Source organism: Dromiciops gliroides, chromosome 2 (genome assembly GCF_019393635.1).
Source record: "Dromiciops gliroides isolate mDroGli1 chromosome 2, mDroGli1.pri, whole genome shotgun sequence".
Classification (NCBI taxonomy): Eukaryota; Metazoa; Chordata; class Mammalia; order Microbiotheria; family Microbiotheriidae; genus Dromiciops; species Dromiciops gliroides.
In genome coordinates, this window is record NC_057862.1 from 609,096,977 (window position 1) to 609,119,535 (window position 22,559).

Here is a 22,559-nt window from a genome sequence, read left to right on the forward strand (position 1 = left end):
CCTTGTAGGGATTGCACTGCCTACCATTCACCCTCCTCCCAAAGAGCTTGCAGTGGGAGCAGCACTTTTCCTCACAGTGACCACTTTCTTAGTTAGACACTCTGACTTTTTCATTGAATCTTTCAGCAGTATCCTGGGGTGGGTAGGTCTCTGCTCCCGGGGCAGGTTCCCACTGTACTGGTGTGTCCAGGCCCATTGCCCCATCCTTCTTCACAACTGGACTGTGTTGGCCTGGGAAGGTCATCAGTCATTCATGGCTGCCTAGGTCCTACATACCTGCCTTGGTTAATTAGTTTTTGCTTGGATCCCTGGGACCCTGTTCTCAGGGTGGTAGAGATCCATGAATTAGACCAGTTCTAAGGCTCTCAGAATGAATAAAAGGTAGCATCTATTGGAGCTTGTAGCACTAGAAGGAACAAGGTTTTGGAGAAGCAAAAAGACCTATAATCTTCTATGTTTCTATATTAGAACTATATATATTTCTATATTAGACCTATAGTTTTCTAATGCAGCACAGAAAGCTAAGTATATATGAAAGACAGGCTTCTACAATCAGCCCCTCTCACAGAACTGTATCCTGGGGGATTCTCGTCTAATTGCTTCATAATAAGGCCCTGCGGGGTCACATTGGGAACTAAAAACGTAAGTCAAAGAGAAGGGTAGAGCTCAGAGACATGGAACTATAAATGTAGAAAGTAGGCTCAACTAATGTATCCCAACTGGTGATCTTCCTTCTTGAGGCACACAGATCTTGTCCAACCTGAGAAGACATCAAGGGAGAAGTATAACACCGAGACTTCCAAAGGGAAAGGTGTTAAGAAGCACATTTACAGAAAAGACTGTGGAAAAATCATCAGAGTGATTAATAAAGACAGACCCAAGATGAATGAGGAAGAGAAATAAGTATAAATTAAATGAAATTATCGATGAAATAAGGACAGAAATTATAGCTCTTAAGGAAGAAATCAGCAAGTATGTCAAGAAACTAGAAAATTTAGAATAGAAAAAGATGGAGACACTTTTTATCACAGTAGATTCTGTGAAAAAGAGAATTGCAGAATTGTAATTCAACAATTCAGACATAGAAGAAAAATTGAAACAGAATTTAAAAATAAGATTGGAAGAAAATCATTCAAGTCGCAAATATTTTCATTTGTTGGGGCCAACTGGGAATGAAAATGTTTGCAATACATTGTTAACTTTGTATTTTTATGGAATTATTATTGTATATTGCCCTACTTCAAGGAAACCTTTAAAAATGCAAACTCATAGGGGCAGCTAGGTGGCACAATGGATAGAGCACCGGCCCTGGAGTCAGGAGTGAGTACCTGAGTTCAAATCCGGCCTCAGACACTTAACACTTACTGGCTGTGTGACCCTGGGCGAGTCACTTAACCCCAGTTGCCTCACTTAAAAAAAAAAAATGCAAACTCATGAGCCAGATTAGTGTGATTATTTATATTACAAAAGTCTTTGTCACAAATTTTCCTATTAACTTTCTTTAAGTAATGAAATCTCCTAGTGTATTTAAAATCTGATTCAATATACAGAAATCTGATTTATAACATAACTTTTTAGGAATACTTCTGCTGCCTAAAGCAAAGTATTGCTGTGCTTTCCATGTAATTGCTTGTTTTTACTAAATTGTAGACTTAAAAAATTTAACAAAATGGCTTTAATTCAGATTGTGGCTCAAAAAAAGTGTTTCAGGAATGACATTAATATATGTATTTAAGAATGATTGCTTGGGGCAGCTAGGTGGCACAGTGGATAAAGCACTGGCCCTGGATTCAGGGACCTGAATTCAAATCTTGCCTCAGATACTTGACACTTACTAGTTGTGTGACCCTGGGCAAGTCACTTAACCCTCATTGCCCCACCCCCAAAATATGATTGCTAACAGATTCCTTCCATTAACATTCCCTTACAGGAGACCATAGAAGTCCATCATTTGATCAGTACCAACCATCAGCACATTTTAAAAAATGTATTTGATTATTTTATGCATTAAGTAAACTTGTAAAACAAAATATGAATTAAAGAAAAAGCCCAGTAAATGTACAGTGAGGAAATGCTAAGCATTTAAGTTTACCCATCCTTTCTTTTCAAGTATCGAAGGAGGAAATGTCATTAGTGCATTAGTGTAAGGGCTCTTAGAAATGAAACTTCCCATTGAGTAAAATATTGTTATCTCTTATTTAATAGAGAAACATTTGAAATGCTGAGAAGGTAAATGAGTCATCCAAAGTCACAACAGCTAGTAAGTGCCAGAAAGGAGACAAAGGCCAGGTCTTTTGACACCTTGTGAATTGTGACTTCCACTTGATTTCTCCTTCATTCATTCAGTAAACATTTTGTTAAGTACCTACTCTGTTCAGTGCTTGGTACTTAGCACAGGAAATCATCAATGACTGTCTATATACTTCTTGTGTTTTTGTTTCTTTGTTTTTTTGTTTGTTTTTGTTTTGGCAGGACAATGGGGGTTAAGTGACTTGCCCAGGGTCACACAGCTAGTAAGTGTCAAGTGTCTGAGGCTGGATTTGAACTCAGGTACTCCTGAATCCAGGGCCGGTACTTAATCCTCTGCGCCACCTAGCTGCCCCCTATATACTTCTTGGATAAAATAGACTCCTTAGCTGGACATTCTAGGCCCTCTACAGCATAGCATCTGGCTCCCTTACTTAGCCTCATTTCCCATTACTCCCTCCCTACCATAATGGAAGTAATATTTCAGCCAAACTGTATTACTATTTTTTTTTTTAAGTGAGGCAATTGGGGTTAAGTGACTTGCCCAAGGTCACACAGCTAGTGTCAAGTGTCTGAGGCCAGATTTGAACTCAGGTCCTCCTGAATCCAGGGCCTGTGCTCTATCCACTGCACCACCTAGCTGCCCCCCAAATTGTATTACTAACTGGCTCACAACCTTAACATTTTATCTCTTTCCTTAGCGATTTTGCACAAATCATCCCTCATGTTTGGAATTCATTCTCTAATTTCCATCAGAATCCTTACCTTTTGCCAAGGTTCAGCTAAGGTACCATTTTCTTTGTGAAAACTTCCATGATTTCCCTGGATAGTGCTCATTTCCTCAGTTTACCTTGTGTTATACTTATTTGTGTACATATTATACTTCCTTCCCCACCATCCCTTTAGTAAAGTGTACCCTACTTGAGAGCAGATGTTTTCTTTTTCTCATTGTCTTCCAGTACTTTGCACACTTAATAAACATTTCTTGGGTCAAATACAAATTAAATAAAACATGGCCACTTCCATCAAGGAGCTTACAATCTAGTTAGAGTGATAAAATACATATACAGATAAATATATATCATCCATATTTGAACATGGTAAGTACATAAGAGGACAAAGTATCATGAGATCCAATGAAAGAGAGAGAGAAATTCCAACTGGGCTTCAAGGAGGAGGTTTTTCAAAGAATGTTTGCATTTTTTTTTTTTTTGAGTAAAAAGAAGTGAATATAGTTACCACGGAAGCCATTTATGTAACTTGAGGAACTGAATAAATTTTTGGTTTTGTTTTTTTTGGGGGGAGGTAGAGAAAAATGTGCTTCTGAGTTGAGCAAACTGACATGAAGTTAACTGCACAGCTGCAAACGCCTTGTTCTACTTATTATAAACTGGCCAGGTTCAAAAGGACAGCCAGATAAGATTGATGCTTTCCTTTTTGTGCATTAAAATCTCTTTAAAGAATTCTCAGACACATAACTTTGGAATGAGTCAGTTTCTGAAAATCCCATTTTAAGATAATTGTGCATATTGTGCATCAAAATTTAATGTTTAAAATGCTTTCATAGAAATATTTGGCCATTTAAAACTTATTTGACTATTTACAGAATACTACTGTGACTAAGGCTAAGGTTTTATTTGGAGTTGGAGTTGGAGTCAGATAATTTATATGTTATAAAAGAAGACTCATTTTATAGGAGGCTCATAATCCTGGATTAGGAAGAAGTTGCATTTCCTGGCTATCTCAGAAATAGCTGTTGCAAATATCTGAGTTTTTTTACAGCTTTCCTCTGCAAAGAAGTAAGGTCTGAAGACAGAGAATTTACCTCTTTTTTTTTTTTCCTTTAAACCAGGAACATTCATCAAATATTGCATCAGCCAAAGCAAGGAGTAGAAAAGGGACAGTGATGGAAAGATGAAGTGAGGGTGGGGAAGTACCACCAAGGTGACCACCAAGGGTAAAAAAGCACAAGAAGAGTAAACTAATACAGCCTAGGAAGCAGTAGAAGGGAATTTTAAGAGTGTCTTTGCCAGTGATTTGCTGCTGTGAGACCTTGGGCAAGTCTCATAGCCATCTCTGGCCTTGCTTTCTTCATCTGGGAAATGATGGAGTGTACACATAATCACATAATCTTTAAGTCTTTATCCATCTCTGAAATTCTGTAATTCAGTGTTGATGAGGAATGGGAAAGCTGCTTGAAAACAGGGAAAAGAACTGTACTTCTAACCTAGTGTGTGTCATTATTCTTGTGGATTGTAGGCAGCAAAAGAAAGCCTTCTCCCTTTTTTCCTTTCCATTACCAGTGCTTGGGGCAGCTGAGTGGTACAGCAGATAGAGTGCTGGGCCCGGAGTCAAGAAGAACTGAGTTCAAATCCAACCTCAGACACTTAATAGCTGTGTGACCCTGGGCGAGTCACTTCACCCTGTTTGCCTCAGTTTCCTCATCTGTAAAATGAGCCGGAGAAGGAAATGGCAAACCACTTCAGTGTCTTTGCCAAGAAAACCCCAAATGGGGTCATGAAGGGTTGGACATGACTGAACTGACTGAATACCACCACCACCCCTAGTGCTTTAGTCCATGATAGGCAGGGTGATATGGTGGGAAAAGCCTTCTTTCGGGGGTCAGAGGACCTGAAATAGGCAAGCATACACTATAATCTTCCTGGGCCTCACTTTCCTTATTTATAAACTGAGTAAGTTGAATTAATTTGTTTCTAGGATTTCTTTCAGCTCCAGATCCTATGAAGGTTATCTCATACATGGAGAATAATTTATCAGATTTTTCTCCTAGGCTGCTCTTTTGGTTACCTTTAGGTGTGGCCTGTCATGTAAGAGGTAGAGGAACTTATTAAGGGTAGAATGTGTAAATTAATGAGAAGAAAAACAAGGATCACACTGCTTTCTTTGCAAAATTCCAAATTTAACTTGTGTAGCTTCTGTTAATTGTTAGTACATGACATAATTTACTAGAACTAAGTCGCCCTATTTTTTGAAAAGATTGTTTGACAGAGAATAGAGTGTGCCAAGACAGATTTTTTTGGGGGGGGGTACTGATGAATTTTCAGTTTATTCTTTTTCAGGGTGTTATTCAGTTTCTTGACATATATTTTTCTTTTCTTCCATTTGCTGGGAGCCTTATTGTGTTCTACTCAGGCTTAAAGGATCTTCTGTGTTGGCCATTAAATACAGTTTTGCCCCTGAGGGGATGTATTAGTCAGCTTGGGTGGATCAGAGAAATGGGTTCTTTGGAAAACTAAAGTCTATGTTTGTATATGAGGATATACATTCCAAATGCTAAACAGTAAAATAGTTTCTTCCTCCTGCTCCCAAATATTTTATTGCTTCTGTAGATACTCCCATATTTTTTTTTATGGCTTCGCTAGTTATTTTGAATGGAATTTCTTTCTGTCTCTTCCTGTTGAAGTGTCAGTGATTTATATGGATTTATCATTTATCCTGCAATTTTGCTGAAGCTATTACTTCAATTACTTTTTTAGAAAAGTACATTCTCTAAGATTCTCTAAGCATGTCATCATAACATTTCTAGCACGATTTTAAATATTAGTGGTGATAAAGAAGCAATTCTTGCTTTATTTCTGATATTATTGGAAGACCTCTAACTTTTCTCCATCTAATGTTTGCTCTAGGATTAAAAGAAATAGTATTTATCTTATCAAGGAAAGGTCCACTTATTGCTGTGATTTCTGGAGTTTTTAATAGAAATGAATGTTGGATATTGTTAAAGCCTTTTTAGCATCTCTTGATATGATCATATAGTTTTTATTAATTATAAAATTAACATCACTTGCTATATTTGTAGTCTACCTTATGTTGAACCAACCCTGCATTCTTAGCACATAGTTTAAAATCTGTGATGCATAAACTCAGCCTGGTCATAGTATATAATCTTTCTAGCATTTTGTTAGAGCCTATTTCCATTAGTTTTTTAGATTTATGTTAGTCTGTAATTACTTTTTAGTTCTTTCCGTAAGGGTCCTTTATTGAATATAATTTTTATTGCATTGTGATCAGTAAATGATATGCTTAGTTTTTTGGGGTTTTTTTGCTTTTCTACATTATTTGGTATAGTCTTTATGCTGCAGCACAGCATATTGTAAAGTCTTTCTTTTATCTTATCTATATTTGGTATAGCCATGTCTAAACTCACGATTGCTGCTCTGCTCTTTTGAGCTCAGGTGAAGCATATTTGATTTTTTGCTAGCCCTCAATTTTAACTCTCTGTGAATTTTTGTGTTTCAAATGTGTTTCCGTTAAGCAATGTATTGTCAGATTCTACTTTCCTTTTTATGGGTGAGTTCATCCTGTTCAGATAGATAGATAGATAGATTTTTTTATGGGGGGGGGCTGGGCAATGAGGGTTAAGTGACTTGCCCAAGGTCACACAGCTAGTAACTGTCAAGTGTCTGAGGCTGGATTTTAACTCAGGTCCTCCTGAATCCAGGGCTGGTGCCTCATCCACTGCGCCACCTAGCTGCCACGTTCACATATATTATTATTAATTATGTGTTGCCCTCCTCCCTAGAGAGGGATTTTGCCTGACACTTGTTATCTTCTAAGTGAGACAACCTGTTTTCTCTCTGTTGTAGTTTTCTTCTTCTTACTCTGTCTTTTCTGATCCAAGGCTTTTTATTCTTTCTTCCTGTACTTTTAATCTTCCCTCCATAGTCTTCTCTCTGACATTCAAAATGTTTGGCTTCTGACTATTCCCTTCCCTTTCCTCTCCTTCTTCTTAGATGCCTCTCTAACTGTCCCTCCTCTTTCTCCCCCCTTATTTTGCTTTCGAGTTTAATGTATTTTTATACTGAAACCTGTAATTGTGTTCAATTTTTCTTTATCCAGTTCAGATGAAAGCAAAATTCTTGGAATATGCTTTCCTACCCCCCTTCATCTATGACCATATACTCTTCATTTATGTAGTCTGTTATCAATAGTGATTTCTCTCTCCTTCTTCCTCCTTTTTTTCCAGTATGGTCTCCTATCTCTCACATTTTTGTCTTCTCCCAAGCCATTAAAACAGAACAAAACCACCCACAGACTCTGTTTCGAAGAGCTTAGCCTGGAGCCTGACACATAAGTAACCCCTTAATAAATGGTTGTTGATGGACTGTCATTTTAATCTTTTTCTGTAACCCTTAAAGATATTAGGATTCCAAGAAGACATTTGTTTCTTGTCCCTATTAACATATAAACAGTTCACCCCCACATATTCCTTTTCAATTAAACAAACATGTGTACCTTTATATGTTTTTTTTTTTAATGTTTGCATTTCTATTTCAAAATATCCACTTGGTTCTGGCCTTTTCATCTGGAATGCTTGGAACTCCTATATTACATTAAAGATCTATTTCTTCCCCCTGTAAGATTATATTTGATTTTGCTGGATGGATTGTTTTTTGTTGTAAATCTTTATCTCTTGCCTTTTGGAATTGAATATTATAAGCTCTCCTCTCTTTTATAGTGGGAGTTGCTAAGTTTTGTGCAATCCTTGGTGTGACTCCTTGGTATTTGAATGCCTTCTTTTTGGCTGTGTGTATATACATGTGCACGTGTGTGCACATGCGCACACGCGCACACACACACACACACACACACACACACACTTTTTTTTTTTTTAATAAGCCAGTGGTTCTCAAAGAGTGGGCCATGGCAAACAAGTGTGCTCCAAGTTTTGCCCAGTACGCTGTGAAATTTTGTGTTATTGTAGCTAGAAGCAAATCTGAAGGATGAAGTTTGTTAAGCAGTGGGGTATCAATCACATATAAAAGCAGTCTCAGCATAATCACTTCCCTCTCAGTCTCAGTGCAACAACTAATAAGTGTTTCTCCTTTCAAGATATCAGGACCAGATTTGTGCTGTTCCTACCTCTGTCTCTCTGAATGCCACTACTTATGTCTGTGCCTACATTATACCAGCTTGTTTCTCACAGTCCCTGTTCTGGCCTAGGCACAGACTACGTTTCTACCCCATCTCTTTTTTGATGCCCTTGTTGTTCCCTGGCCCCATATATTTCCACTCAGATGTCTTTCTTCTTTTTAAACTCTTCATGTTAGAAGTGTGTTTGCTCCCAACACGCAGAGAGCTATGGGAACTACTAGAAGCTTTGGACATCATGTTATTCCTTCATTTGAAGGTTGAAAGTAAATTATTTTATACCTATGAGATTTTTATTTTCAACCTCCTCATTATGAAGAGAAAAAAACACACCCACATTTTATCCTTCTAGTGAGCTTAATCCTAGTTTGCCTCAAATTTGATCTTTTAAAAGGAGAATTCAGATATTGAGCAACTTGTAATGTTGTTAAAAAGAACATTAGTGAGCACCTAGAAAAGGAAGCAGTGATCCCAAAGAGCTAGCATTGATTCGTCAAAAACAGGTCATGGTAGACTCACCTTATATCATTTTTGACATGATTACTAAATCATCTTATGATCGTAGGATCATAAGATGATAGACTTAAAGCTGAAAGAGACCTCAGAGATTCTTCCTTCCAACCTCCTCATTTTATAGATGAGGAACCTGAAACATATTAAGGCAATTCTTTTTTTTTTTTTTGGTGAGGCAGTTGGGGTTAAGTGACTTGCCCATGGTCACACAGCTAGTAAGTGTTAAGTGTCTGAGGCTGGATTTGAACTCAGGTACTCCTGACTCCAGGGCTGGTGCTCTATCCACTGCGCCACCTAGCTGTCCCTTATATTAGGGCAATTCTTAACTTGGGGGTCTGTGAATTTTTTTTCTTATTAAAAAGAATTGAAAACTCTATTTCTACATAATGTAGTTCCTTGGTAATCCTATTCATTTTATGTTATGCATTTAAAAACATTATTCTACAGAAGGAGTGCCAAAGGTGGGGTTCATGACCAGAAAGGCCAAGAACTCCTGCTTTACCATTGATCAGAAGAATGTCCCTGTAAGACACCAAAATAGTTACAGGAGCAGTTTTTGTGATAGCAAAGAATTGGAAACAAAGTATATGCCCATCCACTAGGGAATGGCTAAAAAAACTGTGGTATGTGAATATAGTGGAGACTAATTGTGCTGTAAGAAATGATGTATGTGATGGATACAGAGAATCATAGAGAGCTCTATATGAACTGATGCAGAGTGAAGTCAACAGAGCCAAGAAAACAATCTATTCAGTAACTACAACAGTGTAAATGAAAAGAACAACCATACATGGGGGAGGTGGGTGGGGAAGTGAGCAGAACAAAATTATAAGGTTCAAGCAGGACTTGAATGATGAGATTTGAAAGGATACTCCCAATCCACTCCTTTGTAGGATGGAAGGTCCTCAGATGTTGTACATTATACACATTTTCATACTTTTTCATTGTGGATATCAGTTGAGCTGGTTTTTCCCTTTTTTTTTTTTTGTCTTTAAAAATACTCTTTGTTATGTGGGATGGCTCTGGGGGGGGAGGGGAAAGGAGGGAAAACTATAATGATGTAAAAAACCAGAAGATATAAATAACAGTCTTTAGGAGGGGGAGGGGCAATGAGGGTTAAGTGACTTACCCAGGGTCACACAGCTGGTAAGTGTGAAGTGTCTGAGGCCACATTTGAATTCAGGTCCTCCTGAATCCAGAACCAGTGCTTTATCCACTATGCTACCTAGCTTCCCCCAATAACAATCTTTTTGATTGTTACTTAGATTTCAGCCAAGTATTTGGTAAAATATCTCATGCTTTTCGTGCAGTAAAGATGGGTAGATTCCGGCCATTAGATGGTTTCTGGACTGGCTGAATGGCCAAACTCAAAGAACAGTCCTTGGTTGTTTCTTTTCATCCTATTTCCATGTCCTCCCATAAGTCCCTCTGAGGGAGTTCTGCTCTGTGTGCTGAGGGTCTTCCTCTAGACTAACAGGGATCGCTTACTGAAGGAAGTGAAGTTCTTAGCTGACTGCTGGGCATCTTTCAGACCTGAGAATATTATTTTGGATCAACATCCAACATCATCTAACATTTATTAAGCCCCTACCCTGTGCCAGCCACAATTCCAGGTTCTAGAGATAGAGACACAAAAGTGAAATAGTTCTGTGGTCCACCATGGGCAGGTTACCTCTGCCTCATGAGCTAAGGTATATAATTGGGCTGTGAGATGATCACAGAAGCACACGGTCTAATGGAAAGAGCACTGCTCTTGGAGGCCAGGAGAGGCAAGGGTTACAACTCTAACCCTGGACAAAGTTCTCTGAGCCTCAGTTTCCTCTCCTGTAAAATGGAGATTATATATAGAGGACCTGCTTCAGAGAGCTCTTAGTTAATATCCACTGAGTTAACATACGTAAAATACTAGGTAACTTTAAAAATGCTATATAAACATCAGCGATTATAGTTATTTCCTGTAACCTCGGGAAGCAGCACCTGCTTGCACCATAACCCCCCCAAAACACAACTTCCTAAATGACACGGATCTCTACCTAACCCTTTTCAGTCTCTCCCCTGCCCATGTCCTAACCATTTCCCTGTCTCTTTGCTTTTGCTTATACATATTTCTCCTACCTGGTTTTTCCTCCCACTTCTCTCTTTAGTCACTTCTTTCACACATACCTGACTTTCAAAATTCACCTCAAATGTCTCCGTTTCTGTGAGGAAACATAGGCTCAAAGTCAGGGGGAAGGACGTTGGACCCCCAGATCCAGAGACTACATTTCTGTCAGTTAATCACCCACGTCTTCTTAGGGAACTGGCCTTCAGTTCTTCATCCTGAAGAATGAGGGTATTCTAGTACATCTCTCCAAGGGTCTTTTCAAGTCTACATGTAGTTCTTATGTTTCTGTGATGTTTTCCCAGCCTGGCCTAGTTTGTGGCATTTGGCATTTAACTCTTTCCCGCTTCATGAGATCAATTGTATTGTTATATTTAGCTATTATTTAATATATCATGTAGTTATGTTTTGTTGAAACTGCAAACTTCTTAAGGGCAAGGATTTATTTCTTATTTTCCCTTATGTCCTTCACAGTGCTTAATAACTAGTCGATAGTTAATATTTGTGGATTGATTTATCGTATGTGAATGCTCTGATCAAAAGTTGGCAAAGGGAAGAGAGGAAACCCAAGACATCATAATCCCTCCAGGACATCTTTGGGAAGAACCAAAGTTATGCTGCAATAGTTTTGAAACAGGTCCCTGTGCTGTATTACAATTTACTGACTATGTCGCTTGATGTAAATTAGTGTAAATTCCTTGCCATTTTACATTCCTGTTAAACCAATTGCCTCATCAGTAAACTCAGGATTAAAAATCACACAAAGATGTCATTGGAACTTTGCTAAACATTAATATGCAACATTTTGTATGCAAATTGCAAAACCTTTTGTTGGGCATGTCAAAATTGTTTATTCTCTAAAACTACGGATCTTGCAAACATTTTCCTCTAAGGGACTGGCGAGTGTAGAAATGAAAAGAACGGAGCTGAAGTTCAAACTCTTTAAAGTTTAAACTGAAATTTATAGTTTAAAATTTACAAATATGAAAGACAGAGGGGAAAAAACTTCTTCTCTATATGTATTAGTTGAGAATAGAGAACAAAGAGACAATGCAACTTAGGATGGTAATATTGGAGGTGAAAGAAAATGCTGTATTGTATCCTGTGATTACATTGTAGGGCTCAGAGGAAGCCACTAGGTCAGTTACCACTCTGAAATTTTCAGAAAACTGCCTTATTCTATAAATACAAAACACAGTTTCTCTACCACAGAATTGGCAAGTTAGGGTAATATCTTGATTCAAAATGTAAACCAGTGTTTTAGGATGTCCTGTTGTGGATATTCTGAATTCTAGTGCCATGGATATTTCTTAACCCTTATTATATGTTTATTTTTGCATTAGGTGAGAAATTCATCCACACTTCTCTTCAGTTCTCTGATCACAAGAATTTTTGGAGTTAAAAGGGGAAAGGATGAACATTCCAAAAAAAATAGGTAAGCTCCATCTGTTGCTAACTTTACTTTTTACAAAACATTGCCCTGGCCAAAAATAATTTTTAGAATTTTGCTTACTTTTGTGGATTCATTTGGAACATAATGTTATAAATATATATATAGTAATTGAAGACATACTACCAAGTCTAGACCTTTGGGTTGAAAATATCTACTGTCTTTAGGAAGTAAAGTGTTTTTAAAGCAGTTCAGCAAAAGTTTTTAGCACCTACTATGTGCAGTGCATTGCTAGGCATTGGGTAAGAGAAAATTTAGGTAAAGCAAGATCCCTGTCAGTGTGGAGTGAAATTTGACATATAAACAGATCTTTATGCTACAGCACATGGTAAATGCATTAGAGGAGTAAAACATAGTGTTCTGTGAGATCTAAGAGGAGAAAGGTTTTTACTGACTGGGTCTGGAAAGATTTCATGAAGAAGATGACATTGAATTTGGCCCTCATAGTTGAGGGCCAACGAAAAGGAGGAAGGAGGATGACATTCCAGGTTTAAAGAACAGTGAGAACCAAGGTCCATGGGCAGGAAATTGGTGTGTGTATTCAGGATACAAAGTGTAGTCAGTCCGATGGATGTTACTGGAGTATAGATGCTGTTAAGGGCTAAAATTCTAGCTAAACTGTCTAAAATATCTAATGAGTGGTCGCCAATAAATTATAAGCTTTAGCAAGAGTTAGACTTTTAAGCATTTATTAAGGAGAATAAGAGTTTGGTAAAGAGAGAAGGCCTAGATTCCTATCTATTAAAGGGAGAGTACATTTCTAGCTCCACTCTCCACCAGAGTCCAAAGCAAAGAGCGCGAGACCGAGCGCCAGCCTCTTCCTTCTTCCTCCCACTAGCCAACGTCACTTCCTGACGCCAAAGAAAAGACTCCTGGTCTTGCCCTCAAAGACCTTCGCTTCATGGGCGGAACTCTTCTACAGTAAGTCTCCAGCAGGTGGCATCATTCCAATCGTTACAATGCATCGTCAGTAAGCATTTACTAAGCCCCTGCTGTGTGCTAGGCATTGTGCGTGGGCATACAAAGAAAAGGACCGATAATCCCCGCTGCCAAGGTGCTTATGGTCTAAGGGGGGAAACGACATGCAAACCACTGAGCACAAACCAGAAACACCTAGTCACCTAGTGTGCACTGGGGATCACCTCAGAGGTATGGCCCCAGCACTACACAAGACCTAGAAAGGCTTCTTATAGAAAGTAGGGTTTTTGCTGAGACCCAAAGGAAGCTGGGGAGGTTCAGGAGGTGGAGAAGAAAAGGGAGAGAGTTCTAGGCACGGAAAGAAAAAGACCGAAGTTTGGAAATGGAGTCTCTTATTCAGGGAACAGCCAGGAAGTCCAGTGTCCCTGGCTTGTTGGGAGGGAGGGAGGGAGGTTGGTTGGTTGTTGTCCGTCGTTTTTGGAGGGCCAAAATGACATCATGGGGGGAGGGGGGGCGTGTCAAGGTATGGTGTTGGACTGCGGCTGATCAGACCACTATGAGCTGGGGTGGCTGATGTGGTTTGGATGGATTGTAGAAGATACACAGACAGGTAGGAAGGGCTTCAAAAGCCAAGCAGGAGGTTTTCTTTTTCATCCTGGAAGTAAATAGGGAGTCATTGGGAGTATATTGAGTAGGTGGGTGATGTGGGCAGTTTGACAGTTAAATGGAGGACAGACTGGAATGGGAAGAATCTGAGGCAGGGAGACCCACCAGCGGACTATTGCCGCGGTCCAGGTGTGATGTGATAAGAGCCTGCACCAGGCTGGTGGCAGTGTCAGAGGAGAGAAGGGGGTGTAGGCGAGAGATGTTACACAAGTGAAAATGAGACAGGACTTGGCAATTGATTGGATATGGGGGTGAGAGAGAGTGAGGATGACAGCCTGAGGGATTGGGAGGACTCTACTTCTCTTGATAGTCATAGAGAAGTTAAGATGAAGGGAGAATTTAGGAGAAAAGATTATATAATGAGTCCAGTTTGGGACATGATGGGTGTAAATTGTTTACAGGGCATCCCATTTCATTGTCCAAGAAGCAGCTGGAGTTGTGAGAGTGGTGGTCAACAGAAAGATTAGACAGAAGATGGGAGCATCACATTTATAGGGGGTGGTCATGGAAACCAAATCATAGAGAGGGAGAAGAGAAGGGGCCCCGGACAGAGCCTCGAGGAACACCCACAGTTAGTGGCAGTAACCCGGATGAAGATTTAGCAAAAGTCAGATGAGTAGAGGACAGTCAGGAGAGAGCAATGTCCTAAAAACCTAGAGAGAAGAAAGACTCCTGTCGGGAACAGATTGTGATAAGGTGAGTCCAGATTGTGGGGCATCTGGAACACCATGCATGGAGACAACCTTGACTTGGTCCACAGTAGGGAGACAAGAGTGACAGGACTGATTCCTTTCTTAATCTTCATCTGACAAGACTAAGAAGGATTGTTGGAAGGGGAGGAGGAGGAAGCGGGTGGAACCAGGACTGGTGATAATAAGGGCTTGTCCTGAGATGATAGCAGTGGCAAATGAGAGGAGGCCACAGAGGTGACAGGTACTGTGAAGGGAGAGTTGAGACAACTTGCTAGGTGACTAGATGGGAGAGATGAGCAAGACAGAAGAGTCACAAATAACAACCAGAGTTTTAAGCACGGCAGACGAGGTGAATGGCAGTATAATGATGGGAAAAGTGGTGTCACAAGGGAGGGGAAGTTCTGGGGGAAACAGAATTAGTTCAAGGAAACAAATGCATTAGGGGTTGGGTTCTTTTCCTAGAATCCATGGACTTATTTTTTAAAATTTTGAAAACCTTTTGATAAAAATGATGACTTGATAAATATTTTGATAACTAGATTTCAACATAACTGATTTCCTTTCTAACCCTATATGCTTTGTTTTATTCATTTAAAAACCTGATTCTGAGGAGGGGTCCATAGACTTTAGCAGGCTGCCTGAGGGGTCCAGAAGGTTAGGAATCCCTGCAACAGGGGACCAGTACAGTGATCCCTGTCAAGACAACATTTTGTAAATCAAAGCTTCTGGCTTTTATTATGTTGCATTTGGCGTCCTTTTTCAGTATGCCATGGTATTTTAAATCACTTACTCATAACGTGTCATCATGAACACATTGTGCTATTCAGAAGTGCTTTTACTGCTCTAAGTTAAAAGTTCTATAATATACCCAGTGAAACCTAGCCCTGATGCTATCTGCATTGGACTAAGCATATTGGCAAATGATATTTTTAAAGCACATAGCACAGTGCCTGACACATAGTAGTCACTTAATAAATGCTTGTCCCTTTAGCGACATTGAGCCCCCCAGTTGTTTTAGAATTTTCCGTCCCTAACTGGTTTTTCCATCTGTATCCTAAGGAGTTTTTAGAAGTTTGTTCTTTGGGAAAAACTTAGAAGGATTTTTCTGTTTGACCAGGAAGCTTTTGTAGACACTAGATGTCGCTGTGGCTTCACATAATGTCCTTTCTTAACCTCCTGCATGATCATGCGCTAATCAGGCCTGGTGGGTTTCTTAGGGATCCAGGGATCAACAGGCTCATCTTCACACCTCCACCCCTTAAAGAAAAAACAACAACAAACACAACACACTTCTTTTACTAAAACAGAATCGCTTAAAATGTTAGTTGTTAACAATACTCCTCCTTGGTAGAAGGAAGCGGTCTATGACGACCAAAAAAATAATTAAATAATGGTTTTAATGGTGTGGCTTGCATGACACTGGTGACATTAAAATGAAATTTTATTGTAATAATATTTATTATCTGCTAAAAACTGTTTCTTTACTACTGCATAAGTCATTTAATAGCTTTCAGCCTCAATTTTCATTAAAATGGGGATAATACTACCCAACTCAGATGGCGCGGTAGATAGAGCACCAGCCCTGGAGTCAGGAGTACCTGAGTTAAAATCCGGCCTCAGACACTTAACACTTACTAGCTGTGTGACCCTGGGCAAGTCACTTAACCCCAATTGCCTCACTAAAAAAAAAAAATACTATCCAACTCACTGTTTTTTTTGTGAGAATCAAGTGAGAGCTATGTCCAGTGTTTTATGAACTTGCTATTTAAATGCTAGCTATTATTATTATTGAAGGAGGCCAACTAGCCAGAAACATCAGCCTATAAGATGTACTCAAAAGAGGTGAATATTACTGAGAAAGGTGATATTTACAACAACAACAAAAAGTTAATTTCTTACTCTGAGTTGTTCCAAATAATGATAGAAGTTATACTCTTAACAGTGTTTTCCTTTTTATTTTGTTAATTTAGTAAATTGCCATGGGGTGAGCTGTATCCTCCTGAGTTTAGCATTGTTTATTTCCTGAACTATTGATTCTAAGGTGAGCTAAAGTAGAAAACAATTTGGTCACATAATGAGACTGAGATATATAGTAGACATTGAGATAATGATCTGAGGCAGATGATTAAACAAAAAAAGAGGTTGGCAAAAATCCAGCCTGAAAATGTGTAACTGCTTTTTTCCTCCTTTGGGTCCTATGAAGGGATTTTTGGATCTCCTGAAAATGGCTGCTTTGTCTAGGAGAGAATTTTCGGATTTCTTCTGTTTAGGTTGTCTCTTTGAATGTGAACAGGAGAGATGAAGGTGGGGTAGGCCCACATGAGAGGGAACAGCGCTCTTTGCTAAGTGTGTACTAATTATAACTCCAAGGTCAATGTAATCTCCTTGGCTATGCAAAGCTGCTTTCTAGAGGAAGGGAAAATGAAATATTTATCGAGTTCTATTAAAAAATAGCTAAGTAAAATGAATCGATTGGAGGACTTTTATGATTTTTTTTTAAACGGGAAGAACATTCCTTGCAAAGTCTTTGTTTAAAGAGAAGATTGGTGCAGATCATGTATACGGTTCTTCTGTGAGTGCCTAACTTTTGAAACTCATCGCCCTTGGCGGAGCTTACCCATTTTGCTCTGCCAAAACCATCATAGCCTTAAATCTATAATTATTTTTAGCTTATTCTTTTTAGTCTTGAAGGTTGTTTTTTTACTATTGCTTTCAGCTAGAATGTCTATATGTATATTATCCAACCTCTGGGATGTTAGGTCGCTTAGGTCAGGGAAATCCGTGTGTACAGTGCTCAGAACCAAGCACTTATGATGAGCTAATAATGATGTCTGGCGAATTTGTTTTGTGGTTAGAGTCAGGAGCTAGATTCTTTTAGAAGCCAGTTAATTTTGCTTTCTTTCATGGATCCAGATTGGACTGGCCTCTTTGTCATAAATGCCCATTCTTGGAGCAGCTAGATGGCGCAGTGGATAGAGCACCGGCCCTGGAGTCAGGAGTCCGGCCTCAGACACTTAACACTAACTAGCTGTGTGGCCCTGGGCAAGTCACTTAACCCCAATTGCCTCACTTTTAAAAATAAATAAATAAATGCCCATTCTTGGTCATACAGGACATTGGCCAAGCTTCCTCTTCAGTCCAACAAGCATTTGTTAAGGATGTACTGTGTCAGACCCCATGATAGGCCATGGGGATATAAAGGCAAAAAAATGGATGGAAAACATTCTCTGCCCTCAGGGAGCTTATATTTTCTGTGGTGCTATAACACGTAAACAGATGATGATTTGAGGAGGGAGAGAGCTTTCACAACTAAGGGGATCAACAAAACCTTCCCTAAGAGGTAATGAAGCCTGTAATGAAGCTAGGGGTTCTTCAAGGTGAGGAAGAAATGCATTGTAGGTCATTCACAGGGGCTTGGAGCTAGCCAAGGCCAAAGAACACACAAAAGGCAGCGGTATGAACAATCTGAAGATGCTTTCCATTTAGTGGAAAGAATATGGCTTTGGTGCAGCAATTAGCTTTTCTCAACTCTTCCCCAAGTAAGTGAAGAGTAATGCCTGAAAAGTTACAGGGTTGCTGTATGAATTAAATGGGGAAATAATGTTGTCAAAATGCTTTGGAAAAATGTTTAAAAGTGTTTTGTGAAGCCAATATGTCAGTCTGGTGATAGCACTAAAATAGGGCTTGGGAGATGTGGATTCTAGTCCTAGCCCTGCCACTTATTAGTTGCATGACCTTGGTCTAGTCTCTTGGGCACCTTCTGGGCTGTCTTCTTCGTGATCTCTAAGTCAGGGAGATTAGACTAAATGATTTCCAAAGCCCTGCTCAATCTTAAGAGTCTTTGATTGTGCTATTTTCTTTGCTAGAAAAACAAAGAAGTGGATTTTCCAATGACAGGACCAATGGCATTTCTATGTATGTGAAGGAAGGGTTGTTCTTTCTCTGTTGTTTTTTTTTTTCCCCCTAAGAAGATGGTGCTGTTTTGAACTAATGAACTTTTGTACCCATTAGTCATTCACTGCCTTGCCCTGATTATCTACTTAGGACAAAGAAAAATGAGAGAAGGACCTTTTGAATAACTTCTCAGGGATTCCTGAAAAGCTGCACTCTGTGTTTTGAAAGATCGGACTAAATTTGTCTTTTCTAAAACTCCTTTTCTTTTCTGTTTACTGGCACTCCCAATGACTTGACCTGAGACAATGAATAATTGATTCATTGTAGAAACAGGACCAGCTCACCTCCCTGAGTTAGAGAATTTGCAATGCTTTTAACATATCCTTTATCTAAATAGCCAACTGGCTCACCCTCCTATTTCCTCATTCCTTCCTGGGTTGGAGCTAGACCATTTTAGTTTTTAACCCTAAATCCTGTCTCCCAAGCCAGTACATGCATCATGCTTAATGACTTAGGTCTTAGATAAGATGATCAATGGCAATAATGTGGCTGTTTAAGAAAAAATAAATAAAACGAAGCTACAAACCAGCTTAGCTTTATTGAATTTATTTGGGATAACTCTAAGTCTTACATTTGATTTCAAAATATTAACTTCGGGAGGGTGAGCTAGGCAGCCACAGTTCATCTGGAGAATTTTCGTTGACTCAATATAAATTAATAGGAATGTGGGAGTTAAAAAAGCTGATGCACTTTTCAGTTAGATTAAGAGAGGCATACTGTCCAGGATCAACAAGGTGATAGTCTCCTGTATTTGTACCTGGTTATACCACATCCAAAATATCATGTTCCATTTTGGGCGCCATATTTGAGGAAGGACATTGGTGAACTGGAGGATCTAGAGGATGGTATGCAGTATGGCAAATGGCTTCAAGTTCATGTCTTATGAGAAAAATTAAGGTTGGATCATTGAGGATAGGTTGAGATAAATGGGCGTATTTAGGCTGGTGAAGAAAAGACTTGGGAAGGAACATTATAGCTGTCTTCAAATATTTGAAGGGCTATCTCATGGAGGAGGGATCCCCATCTAAAATTATAATGTTGTATCATCCTATACACACATAGATTTGTTCTCAGCCCCAGAGGATAGAAGTAGGAGCAAATTGATGCAAATTTAAGTTTAGGCTTGATGTCAGGAAATGTTATTCTTTTTTCTTTTTTTTTGTTTTTGTGGTGCAATGGGGGTTAGGTGACTTGCCCAGGGTCACACAGCTAGTAAGTGTCAAGTGTCTGAGGCTGGATTTGAACTCAGGTCCTCCTGAATCCAGGGTTGATGCTTTATCTACTGTGCCACCTAGCTGCCCCCTAGGAAATATTCTTGACATTACAACTACCCCAAATTGGAATGGGCTACCTCAGTGGTTTCCTCTTCACTTTGTCTTTCAACAAAGGTCAGATGACCCCTTGTTGGGTGTGCCATAGGAGGGAATTCCTTTTTCAGTACGGGTTGGAGTAGGTAGATGGCCTCTGAGGTCCCTTCCAATTCTGAAATTCTAGGATTCTTCTATCGATTGATTAACCAGTGGGTCTCTGAAGTCAGTTATGTGATTCACTATCTAGCAAGAAGAGTGACATTGATTTACTATACTTAGATATTGGTTAATAAAGGAGAAATGTGACCATTCAGATCTCAATCCTGGTTTTTTAAAATACATTTTAACAAAAATCTTACGTTTTCCCATCATTCCATTTCTATTCTATCCCTACCCAATTCCCAGAGAATCATCCCTTAAAATAAAAAATGTTTCAAAAGAGGAAGAAACAAACAAACAAAAAGTTCTGGGAAACTAACCATCATATCAAACAATTCTGACATATACCGTGTTCCACACCCATGGGCCCCTATCTCTTGCAAAGAAATAGGAGAATGTGTCTTTTTTGGCTCCAAGCTTAGCTCTCATAATTTTGCAGTATTCAGTTTTGATTATTTTGTTATCATTTCCGTTCCATTAGTCATCTATTATTTCAATTTAGTCATGCATTATTTTGCTGGTTCTGTTTCACTTTGCATCAGTTAATATGGGGATTTCCCTGCTTCTAGATAATGGGCATCACTTCTTATAACAGTAATATTTCATTTCATTCACTTACCACAATTTGTTTAACCATTCCCCCGGAGATGGGCATCTACTTTGTTTTGAGTTCTTTGTTACTACTAGAAGTGATGTTCTTAAATATTGTGGTCTATATTGAGCCTTTCTTTTTGTCATTGACCTTCTTTGGGTATATGTCTAGCCCTAGAATCTCTGGGTCAATGGCTGTGCACATTTTAGTCACTTTCTTTGCATAATTCCAAATTGCTTTCCAGAATCATACTATGCATGAGAATGCTTGCTTTTCCTATCTGATTTCCTTTAGGCCAAGCCCAATTTCTGGCAGATTGTGAATTTATATCTCTCATTCAGATCTTATAATTCTAGATCTGTGATTATCTAGTCCATTGACTTCATTTTTACACAAAAATAAACTAAGACTCAGGTGGGTAGGTGAGTGACATGTTAATGCCCTTCCTTGAATCATATGCCTCCCTTAGTGCCAAGGCCTGCTGATTTGTAGTTCCACCATGGTAGGCTGAATCTGTAGCTTGACCCCTGTTTGGAATCCCGTTAACACAAATTCTCCCTCCTCTGTCGGAGCTCACAGCCTATCCATTCTTTCTCATTTGGGGCATTTATTGTCCATCTTTCCACATCATCTCCACAGAGGATCCACCCAGTGCTTTAGAGGACTTCCTGTTCTTTTAGCATCCTGTAACTATCAGTACAGTGCTTGAGCAATCTGTTATCCCTCGCTGTCGCCTTATAAGTGACTGACTTTCATTTCTAGTCATCCATGGCACTGGTCGAGTTATTTTTACCTCTCCTAGGCGTGCATCCTCATTGGTAATATGCTATAGCCCGCTGAGACCCAGGAGGATGAGTGGCTATGAGCAGGCCAGCTAATTACTTAAAGACTGAGTCTGCCAGGAGAAATATCAGCTAATTTTGATTCAGATAACTTAGAAGTGAGTTAACAACTACTATTCCAATAAAATTTAGTAGCCTTCTCCTTGTACTTCCCATCTCTGCTAATAGACATGTGACTCTTGTTGCTAGACAGTGAACCATCTAAGTGATATCAGAGGCCCAGTACAGGTTCATCAGTCAGTCAGCCAACATTGTAGTAGAATCAGGGGATACAGAGATAAAAATGAAATAATTTGTTCTCAAGGAGGTTATATTCTATTGGGAGAGATGATAATAATAACAACAACAACAATGACAACGAATAGCTTTCATTGAGTGCTTTAAGATTTGCAAAGCACTTTACACATATTATCTCATTTGAGCCTCATAACAACCTAATGGGGTAGTATTTAGTATTTTAGTATTCCTGTTTCACAGATGAGAAAACTGAGGCTGAGAGGGTTTAACTGACTTGCCCTGGGTCATACGGCTAAGTTAGTGTCGGGGACAGTATTTGAACTTGGATATTCCTTATTTCAAGTCCAGCACTCTTATTTACTGTACCACCTAACTGTCTACCATGTCAGCACATATATAAGAAAATGCAGAATGAATGCAAAATATATGCAGGCCAATTTAGGCAGGGATGGTACTAGCAGTTGAGGGTATCAGGAAAGACTTCATCTTGAGGTTTAGGCTTGAGCTAAGTCTTGAAGTACAAGGTTCTAAGAGGTGGAGGTGCCATGAAATGAATTCCAGGCATGGAGAACTGCCAGTTAAAAGGCACGGACATCAGAACTGGAGTACCATGTGTGAGGCTACCCTGGAGAATGTCGACTGGAAATACAGGCTTTAAAAACCAAACAGAGTTTTTATTCTATCCAGTAGGCAATAGGGAGCCACTGAAGTTTGATAGGGGAGTATGGTGAACCCTACAGTCAAGAAAAATCATGTTAAGACCTCTATGCAAGGTGGATTGAAGTGGGGAGAGATTGGACATAGCCAGAACAATTAGGAGAACATTGCAGTCATCTAAGATAGGAGTTACCCTGGTAGCTCTTTGAGTAGAGAGAATTGTGCAGGTAGAAGCAGCAGCATCTGGTAAGTGATTGGATTTGGGGTGAGGGAGCGTGAAGGGTTGTGGATAAAACCAACATTACAAACCTCAGTGACTAGACGGATGG

General features: G+C 39.3%; 1 protein-coding gene across 2 annotated transcripts in view; it reads left to right on the top strand.

The window, feature by feature from the left end:
* The window catches only part of THADA (THADA armadillo repeat containing), a 458,536-nt gene that overhangs the window by 120,371 nt on the left and 315,606 nt on the right, over positions 1–22,559 (top strand). For both annotated transcript variants that reach the window (XM_043990158.1, XM_043990159.1), the window contains exon 26: positions 12,097–12,188. In XM_043990158.1, the coding sequence (XP_043846093.1) occupies positions 12,097–12,188 (92 nt within the window). The remainder of the gene's footprint in view (positions 1–12,096; positions 12,189–22,559) is intronic.